General features: G+C 47.2%; 1 protein-coding gene across 3 annotated transcripts in view; it reads right to left on the bottom strand.

Annotated features, from left to right (window-relative positions):
• The window catches only part of IL1RAPL2 (interleukin 1 receptor accessory protein like 2), a 1,414,847-nt gene that overhangs the window by 793,029 nt on the left and 597,025 nt on the right, over window positions 1-24,793 (bottom strand). For all 3 annotated transcript variants that reach the window (XM_073543629.1, XM_073543630.1, XM_073543631.1), the window contains one exon: window positions 19,067-19,340. In XM_073543629.1, coding sequence (XP_073399730.1) covers window positions 19,067-19,340 — 274 coding nt within the window. The remainder of the gene's footprint in view (window positions 1-19,066; window positions 19,341-24,793) is intronic.

A 24,793-nucleotide genomic window follows, 5' to 3' on the forward strand; every position in this document is an offset into this window, starting at 1 on the left:
CTTCTGGTTGTTATGCCAATGCATTACTGACCCCCGATCACATGACTGGGGTCAGCGATGACCTCATTTCCGGCCCGGCAGCTGGAAGCGCCGGTTAAACGCCGTTGTCAGCGTTTGACAGCAGCGTTTAACGGGTTAATAGGTGCAGGTGGATCACGATTCCACCTGCGCCTATTGTGGGCACATGTCAGCTGTTCAAAACAGCTGACATGCCCCGGCGTTGATACGGGCTCAGCGCCGGAGCCCTCATCAAAGCAGGGGAGAAGTCCAATGATGGACTGTGTCCGTCATTGGACGTTAAGGGGTTGTTAATGTGACCGACCCGTTTCGCTCAACTCTACTCTCCAGTGATTCTCTCTCACTGGCTGCTGCTGTAGGCACAACACTTTGCTTCTCTCCTCAGGATTGCTGAGAGACTCTACTTCACTTCGTGTCTCAATCAGCCAAGCTTGTCAGGAATTCTTCCTTCTCACCAGTACTAGAGGCTACCCCCCCTCTAATGTCCCTCTAGTTAACCCTCTAATGTCCTCCTAAAGGCTCCCACTATAAATGTGCTCAGTGCCGCCATCTTGTGTCCATTCTTTATAACTACACTGTCTCTACCAAGTATACCTATTTAACACAATATGGCAGTAAACACATATACACAGCTTACATAAGAGGCACAAATAAGTACATACAGTACATTCTAACATGTCAATCACTTACAAGCGAATAGTGATAACAATTTCTACAAGGCTAGGCCTTGATCTTCTTACAGTGACACTGGTCAGAATTGTTAAAATTGGCCTGGCCAGGAAGGTGAAAACAGGCTTCGGGGTGAAGGGGTTAATGATCGTCCAATGTGAACAACAATTCTATCTGTTGATCAAAATATTGGCCCAGGCCATTAAGAGTGATTGACAATATTGAAGTGGTTCGGTGCTTGTTTTGAAGCCTCTTCACATTGGTTGAGGAACAATGATGGAGACAGAACGATCACCAGGGCCGGCCCGAACATATAGGCGAACTAGGCGGCCGCCTAGGGCGTCGACCCAAAGGAGGTGCCAGAGAAAAAATAGAAAAAATTATAAAAAATCTTTTCAAAAGGCAAAAAGTTTTAGGGATGGAAAGAAAAGTGTACATATTTAAGGGCAAATATGACGCAAGAGAGGTTGGTTGGGTTGGCAACAATTTCGATAGAATCTGAAGTTGCTAAAAAAATTAATCTCGGTGACTTAGTGTCATCCTTTTAAAAAAAAAAAGGCAAGGAAACAAAAATTTTAATTACCTATGGTCGTTTTTGTTTTGTGTTATTGATTACTTTGTATATATTTGCCCTATACAACTTCTCAGAAGATTAAAGAGTTAGGAGAGAGTTAATTAATCATTGTTGTTGTGGTTTATTTTGCTCCTAAATTTATATCCCAAGTTTTCATCTACTGCCAAGAATAGTAGGGGCGCAACAAAATAGTTTCGCCTAGGGCGCCGTAATCTCTCGGGCCGGCCCTGACTATCACTAATAGATCAATAGATCAATCTGTCCCCATGAAGTTTGCATCGGGCGATGTGCTGCTGAGAACAATGATTTTTCTTCCAACATAAACAATACATTCACCAGATGAATATGCAACATTTTTCTTGCTTGTTTGACTATTGCCAATGTTTGCACCTTCGAACTATTGTCTGTGCTGCCGGTGTTTATAAATGTGGATACTACACACAATATGTGACTCAAGCACTGTACATTACACACACATAGCACACATGCATGTATGCATCAAGCACATATATATATATATATATATATATATATATATATATATATATATATATATATATATATACACACACCCAGTATATACAGTGGGGCAAAAAAGTATTTAGTCAGTCAGCAATAGTGCAAGTTCCACCACTTAAAAACATGAGAGGCGTCTGTAATTTACATCATAGGTATACCTCAGCTATGGGAGACAAACTGAGAAAAAAAAAATCCAGAAAATCACATTGTCTGTTTTTTTTTCATTTTATTTGCATATTATGATGGAAAATAAGTATTTGGTCAGAAACAAAATTTCATCTCAATACTTTGTGATATATCCTTTGTTGGCAATGACAGAGGTCAAACGTTTTCTGTAAGTCTTCACAAGGTTGCCACACACTGTTGTTGGTATGTTGGCCCATTCCTCCATGCAGATCTCCTCTAGAGCAGTGATGTTTTTGGCTTTTCGCTTGGCAACACGGACTTTCAACTCCCTCCAAAGGTTTTCTATAGGGTTGAGATCTGGAGACTGGCTAGGCCACTCCAGGACCTTGAAATGCTTCTTACGAAGCCACTCCTTCGTTGCCCTGGCGGTGTGCTTTGGATCATTGTCATGTTGAAAGACCCAGCCACGTTTCATCTTCAATGCCCTTGCTGATGGAAGGAGGTTTGCACTCAAAATCTCACGATACATGGCCCCATTCATTCTTTCATGTACCCGGATCAGTCGTCCTGGCCCCTTTGCAGAGAAACAGCCCCAAAGCATGATGTTTCCACCACCATGCTTTACAGTAGGTATGGTGTTTGATGGATGCAACTCAGTATTCTTTTTCCTCCAAACACGACAAGTTGTGTTTCTACCAAACAGTTCCAGTTTGGTTTCATCAGACCATAGGACATTCTCCCAAAACTCCTCTGGATCATCCAAATGCTCTCTAGCAAACTTCAGACGGGCCCGGACATGTACAGGCTTAAGCAGTGGGACACGTCTGGCACTGCAGGATCTGAGTCCATGGTGGCGTAGTGTGTTACTTATGGTAGGCCTTGTTACATTGGTCCCAGCTCTCTGCAGTTCATTCACTAGGTCCCCCCGTGTGGTTCTGGGATATTTGCTCACCGTTCTTGTGATCATTCTGACCCCACGGGGTGGGATTTTGCATGGAGCACCAGATCGAGGGAGATTATCAGTGGTCTTGTATGTCTTCCATTTTCTAATTATTGCTCCCACAGTTGATTTCTTCACTCCAAGCTGGTTGGCTATTGCAGATTCAGTCTTCCCAGCCTGGTGCAGGGCTACAATTTTGTTTCTGGTGTCCTTTGACAGCTCTTTGGTCTTCACCATAGTGGAGTTTGGAGTCAGACTGTTTGAGGGTGTGCACAGGTGTCTTTTTATACTGATAACAAGTTTAAACAGGTGCCATTACTACAGGTAATGAGTGGAGGAAAGAGGAGACTCTTAAAGAAGAAGTTACAGGTCTGTGAGAGCCAGAAATCTTGATTGCTTGTTTCTGACCAAATACTTATTTTCCACCATAATATGCAAATAAAATGAAAAAAAAACAGACAATGTGATTTTCTGGATTTTTTTTTCTCAGTTTGTCTCCCATAGTTGAGGTCTACCTATGATGTAAATTACAGACGCCTCTCATCTTTTTAAGTGGTAGAACTTGCACTATTGCTGACTGACTAAATACTTTTTTTGCCCCACTGTGTGTGTATGTATATATATATATATATATATATATATATATATATATATATATATATATATATATATATATATACACACACACATACACTAGCTGAAGAGCCCGGCGCTGCCCGGGCATAGTAACTAACTGTGGTTAGTTATAACAAATTATAATTATCCTCCATCCCATAGTCCCGTGGCCATATACCCATCATACAAATCCACCATCCCATAGGCCCATGCCCATATACCCATCATACATATCCTCCATCCCATAGTCCCATGCCCATATACCCATCATACATATTCTCCATCCCATAGTCCCATGCTCATATACCCATCATACATATTCTCAATCTCATAGTTCCATGCCCATATAACCATCATACATATTCGCCATCCCATAGTCGAGTGCCCATATACCCATCACACATCCTCCATCTCATAGTCCCGTGCCCATATACCCATCATACATATCCTCCATCTCATAGTCCCGTGCCCATATACCCGTCATTCATATCCTCCATCCCATAGTCCAGTGTCCATATAACCATCACACATCCTCCATCCCATAGTCCCGAGCCCATATACATATCCGCCATCCCATAGTCCTGTGCCCATATACCCATCATGCATATCCATGATCCCATAGGCCCGTGCCCATATACCCATCATACATATCCATGATCCCTAGGCCCGTGCCCATATACCCATCATACATATCCTCCATACCATAGTCAACCATGCCCATATACCCATCATACATATTCTCCATCCCATAGTCCCATGCCCATATACCCATCATATATATTCTCCATCCCATAGTCCCATGCCCATATACCTATCATACATATTCGCCATCCCATAGTCGAGTGCCCATATACCCATCACACATCCTTCATCTCATAGTCCCATGCCCATATACCCATCATACATATCCTCCATCCCATAGTCCCGTGCCCATATACCCGTCATACATATCCGCCATCCCACAGTCCCGTGCCAATATACCCATCATACATATCCTCCATTCCATAGTCCAGTGTCCATATACCCATCACACATCCTCCATCCCATAGGCCCGTGCCCATATACCCATCATACATAACTTCCATCCCATAGTCCCATGCCCTTATACCCATCATACATATCCTCCATCCCATAGTCCCGTGCCCATATACCCATCATACATATCCGCCATCCCATAGTCGAGTGCCCATATACCCATCACACGTCCTTCATCTCATAGTCCCGTGCCCATATACATATCTGCCATCCCATAGTCCCGTGCCAATATACCCATCACACATCCTCCATCCCATAGTCCCGTGCCCATATACCCATCATACATATCTGCCATCCCATAGTCCCGTGCCCATATACCCATCACACATCCTCCATCCCATAGTCCCGTGCCCATATACATATCCACCATCCCATAGTCCCGTGCCCATATACCCATCATACATATCCTCCATCCCATAGTCCCGTGCCCATATACATATCCACCATCCCATAGTCCCGTGCCCATATACCCATCATACATATCCTCCATCCCATAGTCCCATGCCCATATACCCATCATACATATCCGCCATCCCATAGTCCCGTGCCCATATACCCATCACACAGCCTCCATCCCGTAGTCCCATGCCCATATACATATCCGCCATCCCATAGTCCCGTGCCCATATACCCATCACACATGCTCCATCCCATAGTCCCATGGCCATATACCCATCATACATATTCTCCATCCCATAGTCCCATGCCCATATACCCATCACACATATTCGCCATCCCATAGTCGAGTGCCCATATACCCATCACACATCCTCCATCCCATAGTCCCGTGCCCATATACCCGTCATACATATCCTCCATCCCATAGTCCAATGCCCATATACCCATCACACATCCTCCATCCCATAGTCCCGTGCCCATATACATGTCCGCCATCCCATAGTCCCGTGCCCATATACCCGTCAAACTTATCCTCCATCCCATAGCCAAGTGCCCATATAGCCATCACACATCCTCCATCCCATAGTCCTGTGCCCATATACATATCCGCCATCCCATAGTCCCGTGCCCATATACCCATCATACATATCCACGATCCCATAGGCCCGTGCCCATATACCCATCATACATATCCTCCATCCCATAGTCAACCATGCCCATATACCATCACACATCCTCCATCCCATAGGCCCGTGCCCATAAACCCATCATATATATCCTCCATCCCATAGTCCCATGCCCATAGACCCATCATACATATTCGCCATCCCATAGTCGAGTGCCCATATACCCATCACACATCCTTCATCTCATAGTCCCATGCCCATATACCCATCATACATATCCACCATCCCATAGTCCCGTGCCCATATACCCATCATACATATCCTCCATCTCATAGTCCAGTGCCCATATACCCATCACACATCCTCCATCCCATAGTCCCATGCCCATATACATATCCGCCATCCCATAGTCCCGTGCCCATATACCCATCACATATCCTCCATCCCATAGGCCCGTGCCCATATACCCATCATACATATCCTCCATCCCATAGTCCCATGCCCATATACCCATCATACATATCCTCCATCCCTTAGTCCCGTGCCCATATACCCATCATACATATCCTCCATCCCATAGTCCCATGCCCATAGACCCATCATACATATTCTCCATCCCATAGTCCCATGCCCATATACCCATCATACATATCCTCCATCCCATAGTCCCGTGCCCATATACCCATTATACATATCCGCCATCCCATAGTCCCGTGCCCATATACCCATCACACATCCTTCATCCCAGTCAACCATTATGACATCATAATGAGCGGTGGCAGGGCTTGCAACCTATGATGACATCAGCGTCGCCGTGGTAATCATTGTGACATCGTAATGAGGGGCGGGGCTTGATACGCACACACTGTTTCCCCATTATGCAGATAGGGGCATTATGACATCATAATGAGGGGCGGGGCTTGACCTGCACACACTTTTTCCCCAGTATGTAGATAGGGGCAAAATTGTTTGGTGAATTGGAACGTGCGGGGTTAAAATTTCGCCTCACAACATAGCTTAGGACGCTCTCGGGGTTGAGACGTGTGACTGTGCCAAATTTTGTGGCTGTAGCTGCGACGGTGCGGATGCCTATCCCGGACATACATACATACATACATACATACACACTTTGTGCTTTATATATTAGATATGTATATTATATATATATGTGGGTGTACACAGGGCACATACAAACATTTATACTCGGAGCACACGTATACAAAGCACCCACATAGACATATACAGTAGGTACAGAGATCATACATATGAGTAATGACCAGGCCGAACGTTCCCTGCTATCCACCCCCACACGGTGTCCACAGCCAAAGGAATTATGAGACACACCGGTCTCATGGATAACAGTTGCTTTTACTTCAGCAGGAACGGGAATTATAACTTGGAACCAAAAAGGATCAGTCTCTCATGGGTAGTCCACGGCAATTACAGTTCACACTTAGATGCTGAGATGTGATTGGCCTGTGTACACGTACTTATAAGTGAATGTAAAAACTGTGGTGAATCCAGTCAGAAAGACTTTAGAAAGATGTCTGTACAGGTTAGAGCGGGAACCCAGGCTCTTAGGCCTGCAGGCGATCTTGTAGTAAAATAACAGCCTCCACGTGTGTTCTGCTCTCTCTGAAGGTATCCCTCAGACTAAAGAACATTCTAGACTTGCCTGGAAAACAGCTCCTCCTATTGACCATGTGACTAGGTGGTGGCCAATTGCACACCAAACTCACATCTCAGATCCTTACAAAACAATAATTATGAGTCATTGTATACTTTCACCATTAGCTGGTGCCAGAACGCAGCAAATGAGAAATGCATTGCATCTAAAATGGAGGTGACTAGAAATGGAGAATTACAGCAGGGGATAATGAAGACAGGCGGTTAGAGGGTGAGCTGTAGTGTACAGAAGCTACTCACAATCCAGGATTACTTAAAGGGACGGACACACTCTGGACTTGGTCACTACATATGTACACTCAGAACACATACATACAGACACATGTATACAGAGCACATACATAGTATAGAAGGAAGAAATGTGGAGAATCTGTGCTGCTGTTGAATGAAGGCAATCCAAATTCACATTAAAAGATTCTGTGTTTTTTATTTTGTCTACGCATTTCGAAGTACCATACTTCTTCTTCAGGACAAAAACCATAAAAAAATTTCAAGTCTTTGAACTGGTCACTGAAGAAGTGAACAGGCTTCTTGCAGCTTCTCGCCCCACTTCTGGTAGCAGTGAACCTATTCCCTCACATCTCCTCCAGTCCCTTTCCCCTGCTGTCACCACTAACTTAACTAAAATATTTAATCTCTCTCATCTGGTATCTTTCCCTCCTCATTTAAACACACCAACAAACACTCATTACTTAAAAAAAATCCCTTGACCAGAACTGTGCTGCTAACTACAGACGTGTCTCTAATCTTCCTTTCATCTCTAAACTCCTAGAAGGCTTGTTCAACTCCCATCTAATCAGCTATCTCTCAGATAACTCTCTTCTTGACCCTTTACAATCTGGTGTCTGCTCTTCACAGTCTTAAGGGCATGTCACACTAAGAGATATCGCTAGCAAGATCGCTATAACTTGTGACGTTATAGCGATATTGCTAGCGATATCTCTGTGTCTGATACTTACCTACGACCGGCTCCCCCGCTGGTTATCGCTGATCGCGCGAGAACGTTCAGGACTGTTTCTCGTCGTCAGCTTCCTGCGGCGCTTCCTGCTGTGAGGACGAGCGACGCGTGGAGCCGGGCGGGAGGACGCAGGATCGCCTGGTGTGACAGGTAAGTAGCGATCCCCGTCCCCAGCGATGTCGCTAGTGAGATCTGCCTGTGTGGCAGCTCACTAGCGACCACTTAGCGATGTACCAGCGAACCTGACTGCGTCATATCGCTGGTCGGGATCGCTGGTACATCGCTAAGTGTGACAGTACTTTTAGTCTTGAAACTACCCTCACTAAAGTCTCTAATGATCTACTAAAAACTAAATGTAATGGTCACTTCTCCCTGATTATTCCCCTGGATCTATCAGCAGCATTTGACACTGTGGATCACCAGCTTGTCCTCACTATGCTCTGCTCAATCGGTTGCAAAGAAACTGTTCCCTCCTGGTAATCCACCTACCTCTCTGACCACTCCTTCACTGTATCATTTGCTGGCTTCTCTTCCCCTTACTGTCGGGGTTCCTCAAGGATGAGTCCTAGGCCCTCTCCTCTTCTCCTTATATACTGCTACTATTGGACAAACCATCAATAGATTTGGTTTTCAATACCATCTGTATGCTCATGACATCCAATTATATGCATGGTCTCCTAACATCACTCCTGCATTACTACAAAACACCAGTGATTATATTTCTACTTTCTCTAACATTATGTCCTCACTCTATTTAAAACTGAATCTGTCAAAAACTGAACTCCTTGTCTTTCCTCCCTCCACTAACCTATTAATGCCCGATATGGCAATTTCTGTGTGTGGTTCTACCACTATTCCCCAACAACATGCCAGCTGTCTTGGGGCCATTCTTGATTCAGACTTTTCATTCACCCTCCTACATCCGGTCCCTTGCTCATATCACCTACACCTCAAAAACATCTCTATAATTTGACCTTTTTTTACCTTTCACTCTGCATAAACTCTTACTGTCACTCTTATTCATTCTCATCTGGAGTATTACAACTCTCTACTGATCGGTCTCCCTCTTACTAAACTCTCTCCTCTCCAACATGACATGAATGCTGCAGCCAGGATCGATATTGTGCATAAATATGTGACTCTTCAGATTTTGTATTAGTCTATGCCTGATGAAGAGACCTGAGTAGTCTCGAAAGCTTGCAATGTGTTACCATCTTTTCAGTTAGCCATTAAAAGGTATCAACCACTGAAGACTCTCAATTCTGAATATTTTTAGCAGCCAGGATCATATTCCTTTCCAACAGCTACACTGATGCCACTACCCTGTGTCAGTCATTGCACCGATTGCCCATCTGCTGCAGAGTTTAATACAAACTTATCACTTTCAAATACAAAGCACACCACATCTCCTTCCTCATTTCAGTCTACTACCCTACCCATGCCCATCGTCCTGCTAATGACAGAAGACTAGCATCCTCAATAATCTGAACCTCCCACTCTTTGGAATGCACTATACAGGACAATTCAATAAATTCCCAATATCCTCAGTTTTAAGACTGAGAAGTCTTTGAGAAGTTTTTTAGACTGGCCTATCACCACACTTATCTAATTATCCTGGTTTTGCCTATTCAAAACTTTCTTCAAAATCATAATCCTTGTAGCATCTGTTCTCATATCCTCCACTCACTTAATAGTCCTCTGCGTCTGTACTTCGATTGGTACTGGCTGGTGACTGGTTTATTCAGCACCATCTGAATCCCCCTATGTTTTTTATTGATGGCTGGACCATACAACACAAGCATTTTGTACCATTCACCTTTCGTGTCTCCCATATTTCCTCATAGATTGTATGCTTGCAAGTAGGTGTAAAGAGGTGGCAGGAACCTTCATTTGCCCCTCCCCCACCCAGGACCTATGAGACACTTCTTATGTTATGCCTTGTTATTTCTGTAATGTGCTTTTGTGGTATTATGCTGTGTTTGCAATGTGTGGACCCGCAATGTACCGTCATATGCCTGTATTGTTTCATTAATGTAATGTATGTGCTGTATATTGATTATCCTATGTGTTCGAGTTAGGAAAAGGAACTAGTTCATGTTGTGGGCTGGACTTGCAGCCTCGAGAGCACAGGGAGCTCCTGCTTCCTGTCAGCAGACCTGGCGAGTTAGCCTGGGCAGATAAACAGTAGCAGCCAGGGCATTGCCAGACTCCTAGAGAGAAGATCTGTTGCCCTGGGCTCAAGGACACAATGACTTAAGGACCGCAACATGGGCCCCAGGACCTCGGAAGGGCCCCTCGCTGAAGGGACTATAAGTATCCAGATCCCAGCGAGTGGACTACTGCTCAACTTTGGCTACTAAGGCTGTTGTGGGTATGGCCGTGGGCAGTGTCAGGGAGTGAGCAGAAAGCCAGTGTTGTACTCTTTTCTTTTCATCATCCTTTAATTAAAAGTTATTCCCTGTTGGACCACAGCCATAATTTTGGACTTTGCTTGCCCGGAAGACTGTGGCCGGAGGGAGAAAAGGTAACCCGTGGGAAGGAGCTGTGTCAGTCCTGTCTATTTATGTACAAGAGGCCACGGGTGCTTGCTGACCATTTGTTCAGTGGACTCTGCTCGTGGACTGTGCCTTTAAGTAACTCGGCCACAACTACCCCCCCCCCTTGGTTGCCCTTTTTACATAAGGACCTCACTCCTTTTGGTATCCATTGATTTCTGTGTTATTCTGTAATGTTTTTGTTGTCTGTACACGTCCCCTCTAAATTGAAAATTGCTGCTGAAAATTCTGGAATTATAGAAATAAAAATTATTATTATTATTATTCCCCTCTAAAAACGATCTTTTAAACTGCACATCACCAGTTTTACAAGCGCTTTGCTCATTCATCAGATGATCGGCAGTCTGTTTACACTGAAAGCTTATTAATAAGAGTTGATAAGAACACTGGTTCATGATTATATTTAAGTGTAAATGCAGATTACTTGCAGAGAGATGAAGGGGTAATACTATTGTATATAAAAGAGAGAAAATCCTTTATTGTGTATAGTGCTCTTAACACCTTTCCGACACTGGGCATAATAGTATACCTATGTCGGACTCCCCCCACAATCAACGCCTGCACCTTTCCAGGCACATGATAGCTGATCTATATAGCTACATAGCATTGTTCAGCCCACAGCTATTTAGTGTGTATGCAATACAAGGCATAGTCTATAGATATAAGTGGCACTGTTTCTAGAAAAGTAGAAGTAGTGGACAAAATGTTTAAAAAAGTTACCTATTCCTGACACTGTTTTAAAAGGTGCACACAGGGCTGCCACTAAGAATTTAGGGGCCCCATACTGGCAAAATTTTCAGGGCCCTTTTAGACTCTGCCCAGGCTCCACCCCAGCCCCGCCCTCCACCCCTCGAACTGTCCACAGTCCCACCACTCTCTCTTGGAAAAACTGCACTTCTCACCAGTCACACATTAACAGTTCCCATCTAAAGATCACACACAGCCAGTAGCTCTTGTTTTGGCCAAAAGATTTTCTAAATCTGCCACGACAAGGTAGACTTTTGGCCGGGCCCTACTCTACTCTAACCTATTAAACATTTGTTAAAATATCCAATACAATTTAGGTATACTTTTTATTTTTCAATTTTTAAAATGACCAATAATATCACATCCAAAGTGACAAATACCACCTCACCATGACCAGACCACATATTACCACCACATAGTGACCTATAATGCCACATACAAGGAACAAATACCACCGCACCATGCCCAGACCACATATTACCACCACAGTGACAGAATACTACAATACTGATCATTAATAAAAAAAAACATAATACTATTACCATAAGTGCCATTATACACAGGAGATCTGTACTTAGTACGCAGTGTCTGTGTATAGGTAATACAGTGATCACCGGTGACATTATGCACAGGACCTCTGCATATAGTTCCAGTGTATAGGTAATACAGTGATCACTGGTGACATTGTACAAAGGCACTCTGTATATAGCGTATAGTGTCAGTGTACAGGTAACACACTGACTCACCAGTAACATGTCTAGGTGAAGTCCTTTATCTTTGCTTGTCATCTTTCATCCAGCACAGAACGCCATCACGTCTTCCAGCCAGGGCTCGTTTCTGCAGGAAATAACAGTTACCTAGAGCTCCACTTGCAGAACACATTACTTATTTTTTTCCCAACTTCTACACTACACCAGATGAGGAAAACAAGGCGACATAGTGTCGCTCTGCACAGTAACAGGACCTCCACCCCATTTAAAACCATATCCTCACAAAGATAAAATACATCACTGTAGTAATAATATCCCTTAATTAGCCCCTATGATAATATCCCCCATCCTAGCCCCCGTGTGTCTCATTCCTGACTCCAGCCATATTTCCTCTCATCCTGCCCTCATGAGTATCCATTCTGCCCCCATATGATCTCCCGATCCTGCCCCATCTGTCTACATCATATCCATCCTGCCCCATGTGTCTCCCATCCTGCCCCCTGTATCTCGCATCCTGCCCTCTCCTGTGTCTCACATTCTGCCCCGTGTCTCAGTCACATTCTGCCCCATATCCATTCTGCCCCTCCTGTGTCTCACTGTCACAGTCTGCCCCATGTCTCATATTTTGCCCCTATATCCATTCTGCTCCCTCCCATATCTCACTGTCACATTCTGCCCCTCCTGTGTCTCACTGTAACATTCTGCCCCTGTATCCATTCTGCCCCTCCTGAGTCTCACATTCAGCCCCCCCGTGTCACAGTCTGCCCCGTGTCTCATATTCTGCCCCTATATCCGTTCTGCTCCCTCCCATATCTCACTGTCACATTCTGCCCCTCCTGTGTCTCACTGTAACATTCTGCCCCTGTATCCATTCTGCCCCTCCTGAGTCTCACATTCAGCCCCCCGTGTCTCACATTCAGCCCCCTCCGTGTCTCACATTCAGCCCCCATCTGTCTCACATTCAGCCCCCCATGTTTCACATGCTGCTGCAGTGCAGCTGGCTCTGCGCTAGGCCCCTCTGACCCCTGCCTGCCCTGGGGCTGTGGTGGGTGCAGCTGGCTCTGCACTTGGCCCCTCTGGCCCCTGCCTGCCCTTGGGCTTTGGTGGGTGCAGCTGGCTCTGCTCTGGGCCCCCCTGGCCCCTGCCTGCCCTTGGGCTGTGGTGGGTGCAGCTGGCTCTGCTCTGGACCCCCCTGGCCCCTGCCTGCCCTGGGGCTGTGGTGGGTGCAGCTGGCTCTGCCCTGGGCCGCCCTGGCTCCTGCTTGCCCTGGGGCTGTGGTGGGTGCAGCTGGCTCTGCCCTGGGTCCCCCTGACTCCTGCCTGCCCTGGGGCTGTGGTGGGTGCAGCTGACTCTGCGCTGGGCCCCCCCTGGCCCCTGCCTGCACTGGGGCTGTGGTGGGTGCAGCTGGCTCTGCCCTGGACCCCCCTGGAGTTTTGGTGGGTGCAGCTGGCTCTGCTCTGGGCCCCCCTGGCCCCTGCCTGCCCTGGGGCTGTGGTGGGTGCAGCTGGCTCTGCTCTGGGCCCCCCTGGCCCCTGCCTGCCCCGGAGCTGTGGTGGGTGCAGCTGGCTCTGCCCTGGGCCCCCCTGGCTTCTGCCTGCCCTGGGGCTGTGGTGGGTGCAGATGGCTCTGCCCTGGGCTGCCCTGGCTCCTGCTTGCCCTGGGGCTGTGGTGGGTGCAGCTGACTCTGCCCTGGGCCCCCCTGGCTCCTGCCTGCCCTGGGGCTGTGGTGGGTGCAGCTGGCTCTGCCCTGGGCTGCCCTGGCTCCTGCTTGCCCTGGGGCTGTGGTGGGTGCAGCTGGCTCTGCCCTGGGCCCCCCTGGCTCCTGCCTGCCCTGGGGCTGTGGTGGGTGCAGCTGGCTCTGCCCTGGGTCCCCCTGGCTCCTGCCTGCCCTGGGGCTGTGGTGGGTGCAGCTGACTCTGCGCTGGGCCCCCCTGGAGTTTTGGTGGGTGCAGCTGGCTCTGCCCTGGGCCCCCCTGGGGCTTTGGTGGGTGCGGCTGGCTCTGCTCTGGGCCCCCCTGGCCCCTGCCTGCCCTTGGGCTGTGGTGGGTGCAGCTGGCTCTGCCCTGGGCCCCCCTGGCTCCTGCCTGCCCTGGGGCTGTGGTGGGTGCAGCTGGCTCTGCCCTGGGCCGCCCTGGCTCCTGCTTGCCCTGGGGCTGTGGTGGGTGCAGCTGGCTCTGCCCTGGGTCCCCCTGACTCCTGCCTGCCCTGGGGCTGTGGTGGGTGCAGCTGACTCTGCGCTGGGCCCCCCCGGCCCCTGCCTGCACTGGGGCTGTGGTGGGTGCAGCTGGCTCTGCCCTGGACCCCCCTGGAGTTCTGGTGGATGCAGCTGGCTCTGCTCTGGGCCCCCTGGCCCCTGCCTGCCCTGGGGCTGTGGTGGGTGCAGCTGGCTCTGCTCTGGGCCCCCCTGGCCCCTGCCTGCCCCGGAGCTGTGGTGGGTGCATCTGGCTCTGCCCTGGGCCCCCCTGGCTCCTGCCTGCCCTGGGGCTGTGGTGGGTGCAGCTGGCTCTGCCCTGGGCCGCCCTGGCTCCTGCTTGCCCTGGGGCTGTGGTGGGTGCAGCTGGCTCTGCCCTGGGTCCCCCTGGCTCCTGCCTGCCCTGGGGCTGTGGTGGGTGCAGCTGACTCTGCGCTGGGCCCCCCCTGGCCCCTGCCTGCACTGGGGCTGTGGTGGGTGCAGCTGGCTCTGCCCTGGACCCCCCTGGAGTTTTGGTGGGTGCAGCTGGCTCTGCCCTGGGCCCCCCTGGGGCTTTGGTGGGTGCGGCTGGCTCTATGCTGGGCCCCCCCTGCCCTGAGACTATTCACCTGCTCGCTCACCTGCCACTTCCACGTCTGGTCTGCTGCCTGCGCACGCCGCCTCTTCTCTCCTGGTATCCAGTGTCTGCCACCCGTCCACCGCTCCCAGCCATGGCCCACGTGGCACGCACACCGCACACACGCTGCTCCCTCTGCTCCAGAATGAGGAAGACCAGCGTGTGACATCACATGATGGTGGCGCTGGCTTGGCTGGACCATGATGCAGCAGGGGGGAAGGGGGAGGGCCCGGCAGGCAGGCGCTGGTACAGTTTACAAAGTGCAGAGAAGCCTGAACAAAATGTCAGGCCTCGGGTGGCCTGTGGGTCCCCCTAATCGTCCGGGCCCCATACACTTGTAAGGGCTGTCATGCCCTGATGGCGGCCCTGGGTGCATATGCTCAAATGTCACACACTAACATGTGCAATGCCATTGTGTTTAAAGTCTATGGAACTTATTGAGGTAGAGTACGGTACTCACCTATATTCAAAAAGGCAATCCGTAACCCTTATTTTAACCCTTTCTGTGAAGATATTTGCCAACCAAAGCAGCCTACTCTGAACGTAGTTTAGCTACTCTACAAATAAGATATGTAATTAAAACACACAATACTTATAAAACATAAACAAATATTAGCATTGTAGGAAGTTTCCCCTTAAAGGGAATCTGTCGCCCTATCAGCTGCCGGCATCGACATTAGGGGCTTATTTACAGCATTCTATAATGCTGTTGATAAGCCCCCGATGTAACCTGAAAGAAAAGAAAAATACGTTAGATTATACTCACCGGAGGGGGGCGGTCCGGTCTGATGGGTGTCGCGGTCCGGTCTGGCGCCTCCTGTGTTCTAGCGATGACGTCCTCTTCTTTCCTTCCTGTCGTGGCTCCGGCGCACTGCTCTGCCCAGTTGAGGGCAGAGAAGAAAACTGCAGTGCACAGGCGCCTGTGCACTGCAGGACTCTGCTCTGCCCTCAACAGGGCAGAGCAGTGCGCATGCGCCGGAGCTACTACAGGAAAGGAAGAAGAGGACGGCATCATATGAAGATGGGAGAAGCCGGATTGGACCACGACACCCATCGGACCGGACCGCCCCTCCGGTAAGTATAATCTAACGTGTTTTTCTTATCTTTCAGGTTACATCGGGGGCTTATCTACAGAATTACAGAATGATGTAGATAAGCCCCTGATGTCGGTGCCGGCAGCTAATAGCAGGGGTGTATCTAGGGGGGGGCAACCGGGGCAGCGGTCCGCAGTGTCCTCCCTGGCCCGAGAGTCGGCGGTTCTCTGTGTCAGCTGTTAAGCTGACAGCTGGCGCAGAGAAGGTGCGTGTGCCGGCTCCCAGGGATCAATTGTACTGACGTCTGTATAGACGCCAGTACAATTGCAGCTCTGTCCGCCGGGCCAGAGCGACGTCAGCAGCGTGACATGTCATGTGATCACGCTGCTGATGTCACTCCACGGCGCCCAGAGTGAACGCTCAGGGCTGGTTGTAAGTGTGCTCCAATGTGGAGCTGAAGAAACCACTGAAGATGGGGGGTGTTAATGTGTGGCGATGGGGTTAATGTGTAGTGGCGTTAATGAGTGGGGATGGGGGTAATGGATGGGGGTTAATGTGTAGGGATGGGGGTTAATGAGTGGGGGGGTTAATGAGTTGAGATGGGGTGTAAAGAGTGTGGATGGGGTTAATGTGGGGGGTTAATGAGTGGAGATGGGGGTTACTGTGTGGGGGTAAAGAGTGGGAATGGGGGTTAATGTGTGGGGGGGTTAATGAGTGGGGATGGGGTTAATGTGTGGGGGGTTAATGAGTGGGGATGGGGGTTAATGTGTGGGGGGTTAATGTGTGGGGATGTGGGTTAATGTGTGTGGGGGTTAATGAGTGGGGATGGGGGGTTAATGTGTGGGGGGTTAATGAGTGGAGATGGGGGGTTAATGTGTGGGGGGTTAATGAGTGGAGATGAGGTTAATGTGGGGATGGGGATTAATGTGTGTGGGGGTTAATGAGTGGGGATGGGGTTAATGTGTGGGGGTTAATGAGTGGGGATGGGGGTTAATGTGTGGGGGGGTTAATGAGTGGGGATGGGGTTAATGTGTGGGGGGGTTAATGAGTGGGGATGGGGGTTAATGTGTGGGGGGTTAATGAGTGGGGATGGGGGTTAATGTGTGTGGGGGTTAATGAGTGGGGATGGGGGGTTAATGTGTGGGGGGTTAATGAGTGGAGATGAGGTTAATGTGGGGATGGGGATTAATGTGTGTGGGGGTTAATGAGTGGGGATGGGGGTTAATTAGTGGGGGGGTTAATGAGTGGGGATGGGGTTAATGTGTGGGGGGGTTAATGAGTGGGGATGGGGGTTAATGTGTGGGGGGTTAATGTGTGGGGGGTTAATGTGTGTGGATGGGGGTTAATGTGTGGGGGGTTAATGAGTGGGGATGGGGTTAATGTGTGGGGGGGTTAATGAGTGGGGATGGGGGTTAATGTGGGGATGGGGGTTAATGTGTCGGGATGGGGGTTAATGTGTGGGGGGTTAATGAGTGGGGATGGGGGTTAATGTGTGGGGGGGTTAATGAGTGGGGATGGGGTTAATGTCTGGGGGTTAATGAGTGGGGATGGGGGTTAATGTGGGGATGGGGGTTAATGAGTGGGGATGGGGGTTAATGTGTGGGGGGTTAATGAGTGGGGATGGGGGTTAATGTGTGGGGGGTAAAGAGTGGGGATGGGGTTAATGTGTGGGGGGTAAAGAGTGGGGATGGGGTTAATGTGTGGGGGTTAATGAGTGGGGATGGGGGTTAATGTGTGGGGGGTTAATGTGTGGGGGGGTTAATGAGGGGATGGGGGTTATTGAGTGGGGATGGAATTAATTTGTGGAGGGTTAATGAGTGGGGATGGAATTAATGTCTGGGGGGTTAATGAGTGGGGATGGGGGTTAATGTGTGGGGGATTTGGAGTGGGGGGTACATAATGTGTTGGGGGATTTGGGAGTATGGACGAGGGTTAATGAGTGGGGATGGAATTAATGAGTGGGATGGGGGTTATTGTTTGGGGGTTAATGAGTAGGGATGGGGTTAATATGTGGGGGATTTGGAGTGGGGGGTACATAATGTGTGGGGGGGATTTGGGAGTGGGGATGGGGGTTATTTAATGTGTGGGGGATTTGGAGTGGGGATGGGGGTTAATGAGTGGGGATGGGATTAATGTGTGGGGGATTTGGAGTGGGGGGGCGCCGAACCAAATTCTTGCCCCGGGTGCCAGGAAGCCTAGATACGCCTCTGGCTGATAGGGCATAAAAAGGGTGACAGATACCCTTTAATGCTTTGCAGCCAACATGTTACATAGTTTAGCAGCCAATCAAGAGGGATTACCATAGCTTGTATAAAAGCAGAAACTGGAAATGAAGCAGCCATTTCACAGAGATTGGAAGTAAAGACCAAAAAGCAATAAAATTCTGCAGAAACTGTACAGAGAAAAGATATTACAGTTCTAACTAAAATAGAGAGGGATAGGATAGCATTTCGTGTATGTGAGGCAGGGCTACGGAGGGACATATAGCAGGCAGCTGCTGTTACTTGCATGAGTAGAGTGAGTATTGTGATGCTGCAATTCAATGATATATATATTTTTGCATTCATGCAGAAGCGAGCCAGCAATATTACTGAAAAAGTGTGTAGGTCACAAACAACACTAATTTTTTTCAGCCCTTTTATATTAGCAAATTTGAGTTACCTTCATGCCACATCAAAATTGCAGCCTGTTGATGCTATTTCTTTTTTAGCATTTAGCTAGCATTTTAAGGAAAGGGGGGAACTATTAAGTTAAAAAGGATCAGTCCTACCAGAAAGCATCATACACATCTTTGCAGAACAATTAGAGTCTTTGGAGTACTTCTGATTCATAACAGACTGTTACAAATCACATTTCCTGGCACAATTGAGAAAAAAATGGAAAATTCAAAATCATTGAAGATTCGCTTACCATTACCCATAATGGTGTTTACTATGATAGTAATGGAAATACCCATGCGCAATCTCCATGAAGGTACTCGGATGCAAATATTTTTTCACTTTAGACCCTGCAAGTGCGGATTACATATTTCAATATGTACCAATTTACCTTAAAACGCATGTGTAGAATCCACTGTCTTGTACCTCTGCAGAATGAATCCATAAAGAGTCATCATCCTTACTCATCCTGGCCACAGAAAATAAAATTGGTTCTTCTAAATCCCCTTTGGTTTTGTACCACATGAGCCGAAGTCCTGCACTCTGAGCCATGGTGTAGTTAGTCCTGATATAACTGTAGAACAGCGCACATTTTACTCGCACGGCTTCTCCGGCCAGTGACATATAAGTGTTCAGATCCACAGACCAGTCAATGCAGCCATCCGCTGTAAGGGAAGTAGAAAAAAATGTCAGGTAAAAAAAAGATACAAACGTTGATATATAATTACTTCTTCATATCTTGTACACTGCAACTAAAAATAAGAATCTTTTTTTTTTCATTGTAGCACTCAACTTCTATGGTTTTGAAACACATACTCATTGACATACTGTGTGCCGCAAGTTTGTCCCTTGAATTTTGTATAAATCCATAAGAAATACCAAATGTGTGTTTCCATATAAAATTGGCGTTATATAATATGGCAACATAGCCATTTACGAGTTACTGTATCAATGATCTTTGCCTATCGTTATGAAAACGATCAAATCCCAAATTTTTAGCTACTCATTACACTTCTTTCTCACTAAAAGTTACTACTATGTTGTATAACTTCATCTTGAACAAAACGAATCCCAAACTTTAGGTCACAAAAACTAAATTTGGAATCTAACAAGCATCCAATTATCTAGTTGAACATCAAAAAAGATGTCACACTGTCTATTTCTGATGAACAGAGGGTATATCTATAAGAAGAACATCCATAAAAGGCTCAGGAAATGCAGACTTCAAACTGTGAAAATATTCTTACTCGGTTCCTGCCATGTGACATTCAAATATACATAAAAAAATCCTCCGAAAAGCTAAAACTCAACCCTATATTTAAGTAAAGTTGAAAATTTCTTTTTTTTTTCTTCTTTTGGAGGAGTGCATTTATGTGAACGAAATTAGAAAAGATAAAATAATGGAACAATCAGGACTTCAAAAACAGAGGTGTCCTTGACTGTTAATATCATGTGGCAACTCGGTTGGCAATTAAACCCCAACAACGTGAAAAAATTGCTAAACAAGTTGACTGTCAGTAAGTATAAAAGACAATTCACGGTCTGAACTCACTTTACAACCCGAGGAGGTGCATGGTTTATATTCAGCAAATTTAAAGAAATGAATTAATCAAGAGCACTGGGCAGACAGTGCTTAATCCATTAGGAAATTACTGGCTCATCACACCACATATCTTAGATGGTTTGTGAAAATTTCCTCCAGGAAAAGAGGAAAGGGGACACGTTTACCCCAAAGTAGACCACTAGTTGTCAAAAATGCAGGCTACTAAAGGAAAGGAGAACATCCAAAGTTCATGTTATTTGTAGAAATGTTCTATAATTTAAGTCTTTAAAAGCTTTACAAAAATCAATTCAAATAAAGCTAGGGTCACACGGGGACGTGCACACAGATTCTGAGGCAGAAATGCAGTGGACTTTTGTTGTGATACAATTTTTTTTTTCAAAAAAGCATAAGCAGAACATACTATGGGTGATAGAGGAAGAAAAATTCATGAACAAATTGGTCATTCATGGTTTACATTTGGAATTCATTATACTTTTTCTAAAAGTTATCGCAAATTAACAGATTGGTTCTTAGGACCTTCTTTTTATTGTTTGACAATTTTTTTCTAAAAAGTTATCATTTTACTGATTTGGTGAGGTACATACACCAATATATCTTATTGTCTGTAATTTTCTTCATCATACAAGTCACCTGACATTAAAACACCTGCATTTACTCTTCATGCATATGATAACACTAAGTATCTGATGTGATGTGCTTCTTATTGGTGTCTCAATTATAATGTCAAATTTGCCATTAAATTATTGCTTTTGGAAGTAAAATGCATGACCCTCAGTTATTCTTAAACAATGACGGCATTATCACTAGACAATGTGGAGGCTTCTTAGGTCCTTCTTTAGGTCTTAGGTTGTTAGTCTTCTTTTAAGGGCCTGTCACACTATGCGATATCGCTATAACTTGTGACGTTATAGCGATATTGCTAGCGATATCGCTGTGTGTGATACTTACCTACGACCCGCTCCCCCACTGGTTATCGCTGATCGCGCGAGAACGTCCTGGACCGTTTCTGGTCATCAGCTTCCTGCGGCGCTTCCTGTAGAGACGAGCGATGCATGGACACGGGCGGGAGGACATCAGGATCGCCTAGTTTGACAGGTAAATAGCGACCTCCATCCCCAGCGATGTCGCTGGTGAGATCTGCCTGTGTGGCAGCTCACTAGCGACCACTTAGCGATGTACCAGCGATCCTCACTGCGTCATATCGCTGGTCGGGATCGCTGGTGCATCGCTAAGTGTGACAGTACCTTTACACTTGCCGTGTTTTTTGTGGCCCATTTTTGCAGGCCATTTTGCCGTATTTTTCAGTCTTCCGCAAGAACGGGCCACAAAAATCTTCTCAGATCACCGTTTTTCTGGTTTGTAATAGGTTTTGAAAAGTAGCGAAAAAAATAATACGACGTTTTGCAAATATGGTCTTCACGGTGTACCGCAAAATCAACACACTGGGCAAGCTTCCATTGTTTTTGCAGCCCCATTGTTTCTCAATGGGGGCCGTATCTGTAAGCTGTGAAAAATATTGAGAAGGCTCAATATTTTTTCACGATTGTAAATACGACCCTCACGGCCATACGGCGTACAGCTCTCCGACAAATTTTTTTTGGCCCATTTTTGCGGCCCCATAAAAATCTATTGGGGCCTCAAAAATGGCCCGCAAAAACAAGGCAAGTGTAAAAGAAGCCTTAATATAACACACGTTGCGGGTCTGTGCTTTTTTTTCACACAGTTGCAGAATAGCTTAGTTACTCACCGATAACGGTGTTTCTCGGAACCCATGACAGCACCATGGAGAGAGGGGATCCGCCCTTCAGGGACAGGAACCTACAGAAAAAGGGCGGTACCTCTCCTCCGCCTTCAGTTGGTTACAGAGCATCAGAGGGTCTCCAGGTTAGTTATACAACAGAAATACATACACAATATTATAATACTGCTTACTTATCAAAGCACCGTGCCTGAACGGAAACACTCTACTAACAATAAAACATGCTCACCATACTCGTGAAGGGGAGGGGAATAAGCGGGTGCTGTCATGGGTTCCGAGAAACACCGTTATCGGTGAGTAACTAAGCTATTCTCTCTCACCCATGACAGCACCACGGAGAGAATTTCAGAGATTGGTAGCTTAGGGAGGGACCACCGCCTGAAGGACCCTTCTCCCGAAGGTCAGGTCAGATGTAGAGGCTAGATCTAATCTATAGTGCCTAAAAAAGGTCGAAGGTGATGACCAGGTGGCCGCCTTACAGATTTGTTCTATTTTTACCTCAGTACTTTCAGCCCATGAGGTCGCCATTGCCCTTGTGGAATGAGCTCTCAGCCCTTCTGGGATGGTATTCCCGCCGGATGAATATGCCAGGGCAATCGCATCCCTTATCCACCTTGCCAGGGTACTCTTGGATGCTTTGAGCCCCTTCCGAGGACCCTGGAAACATACAAAGAGAGAGCCTTCCTTCCTACACTTTTTGGTGGCCTCTAAGTACTGTGTTAGGCACCTTTTAACATCTAAAGTGTGGAACTTTTCTTCCCCCTTATTTTTTGGATTTGGGCAGAAGGAAGGAAGGACTACCTCCTGGGACCTGTGAAAATGTGATGACACTTTGGGCAAATAGGCTGGGTCAGGTTTTAAGATAACTCTATCCTCTAGAATTTTTGTGAAAGGAGGCCCCGCTGACAAGGCTTGAATATCGCTCACTCTTCGGGCTGATGTTAGTGCCACCAGAAGCACCGTTTTAAGAGATAGGATTTTTAGGGGTGCCGAGTGAATTGGTTCAAATGGAGGGCCTGTCAGTGTTGAAAGTACAAGATTCAGGTCCCATGATGGTAATCTTTGACTGGCTATTGGCCTCGATCTGGTTGCGGCTTTAATAAACCGTGCTACCCAGGGGTCACCTGCCACATCATGGTTATAGAAGGCGCCTAATGCCGCTATTTGTACTTTTAATGTGTTGACCGCCAGACCCTGTTCTAGGCCCACTTGTAGGAATTCTAGGATCTTATCAATCTGAACCCCGTCCTGAACCTTTGCCCTAGAGGTGGATAGAAATTTTTTCCATATTCTACCATAAGCTCTCATTGTAACCGGTTTCCTACTCTTTTGTAGTGTAGTTATCAGGTTTTCTGAAAAACCCCTGTCCCTCATCAGTGCCCTCTCAAATTCCATGCTGTTAAATGGAGGTTCGGTGCCTGAGGATGTAGCACTGGGCCCTGCGATAGCAGGTCCGGGAGATCCGGTAGGACCCATGGGTCGGTTACTGAGAGCATTCTTAGCCAGGAAAACCAGGTTCTTTTGGGCCAGAAGGGGGCTATCAGTATCATTCTTGCCCTGTCCTGCCTGACTTTCTTTAGGACTGCTGGAATGAGCATGATTGGGGGAAAGGCATATGTTAGATTCTGTGTCCATGGGAGCATAAATGCGTCCAGAGTTAGAGGATTCCCCCTGGGATCTAGGGAGCAGAAGGCGTCTACTTTTTTGTTTTTGAAGTCGGCGAACAGATCCACGTCTGGGGTCCCCCACATTTTTACAATCTGCCGAAAAATGGACTGCTTTAGTACACATTCCCCCTGTCGCAATTGGGTGCGGCTCAGAAAGTCTGCCCTTTGATTCTCTGTACCGCGGATGTGTAGGGCTGTCAGAGATAATAGGTTTGCCTCCGCTAGTTTGAGGATTTTGGTGGATGTGTCCATTAGGGTTCGGGACCTGGTTCCCCCCTGGTGGTTTATATAGGCCAGTGTGACCCGATTGTCTGAAAGGATACGGACATGGTGGTTCTGGAGTAGGGGTAGGAAGTGTGTTAGGGCATAGCCTACTGCTAGAAGCTCCTTTTGATTTGAGGAGGCTCTTAATTCTTGATTTCCCCATTCGCTCTGAGTCACCTCGTTGTTCATGTGCGCTCCCCATCCTGTGGGACTGGCATCTGTTGTCACTACGTGTGTTATCTTTGGTGCCCAGGGGATCCCTTTGGACAGGTTCTCCTGGTTTCCCCACCAAGCTAGGGAATGAATAGTGCTTGAATTTAGGGTAATGCGACCCTCTAGGTGTCCCCCTACTACTGCCTGGTTGGCCAATACGTCCCACTGGAGATTTGTCGTGTGTAACTGAGCCCATTGAACTGCTGGTAGGCAGGCAGATAGTGAACCCAACAGTGACATGGCCTTCCTTAGTGTCATGGAGGGATTTTGGATTGCTCTTGCTGTAATTTGAGCGATCTTCTCCTTTTTGTGGCTTGGGAGGCGACACCCCTGAATGCTTGAGTCTAGTGTTAGGCCCAAGAATTCTTGTACCCTGCTGGGCTCCAATCTTGATTTTTTTTAGATTTAGAAGCCAGCCCAGGTCTTGTAGAGTGTTCATCACCCTGTCTCTCTGTTCCCTGCATTTTTGAGCCGAGCTGCCCGCTATTAGGAAATCGTCTAGATACGGGATTATTATTATATCTTGTTCCCTTACATGAGCCATCATTTCCGCTACTATTTTGGTGAATACTCGCGGGGCTATCGATATTCCGAACGGCAGGGCTCTGTACTGAAATTCTTTGACCTTGCCTTTTATTGAGACGGCTAACC

The sequence above is a fragment of the Dendrobates tinctorius genome, unplaced genomic scaffold (assembly GCF_039654945.1).
Source record: "Dendrobates tinctorius isolate UK_male_01 unplaced genomic scaffold, ASM3965494v1 ptg000133l, whole genome shotgun sequence".
In the NCBI taxonomy this organism is placed as follows: Eukaryota; Metazoa; Chordata; class Amphibia; order Anura; family Dendrobatidae; genus Dendrobates; species Dendrobates tinctorius.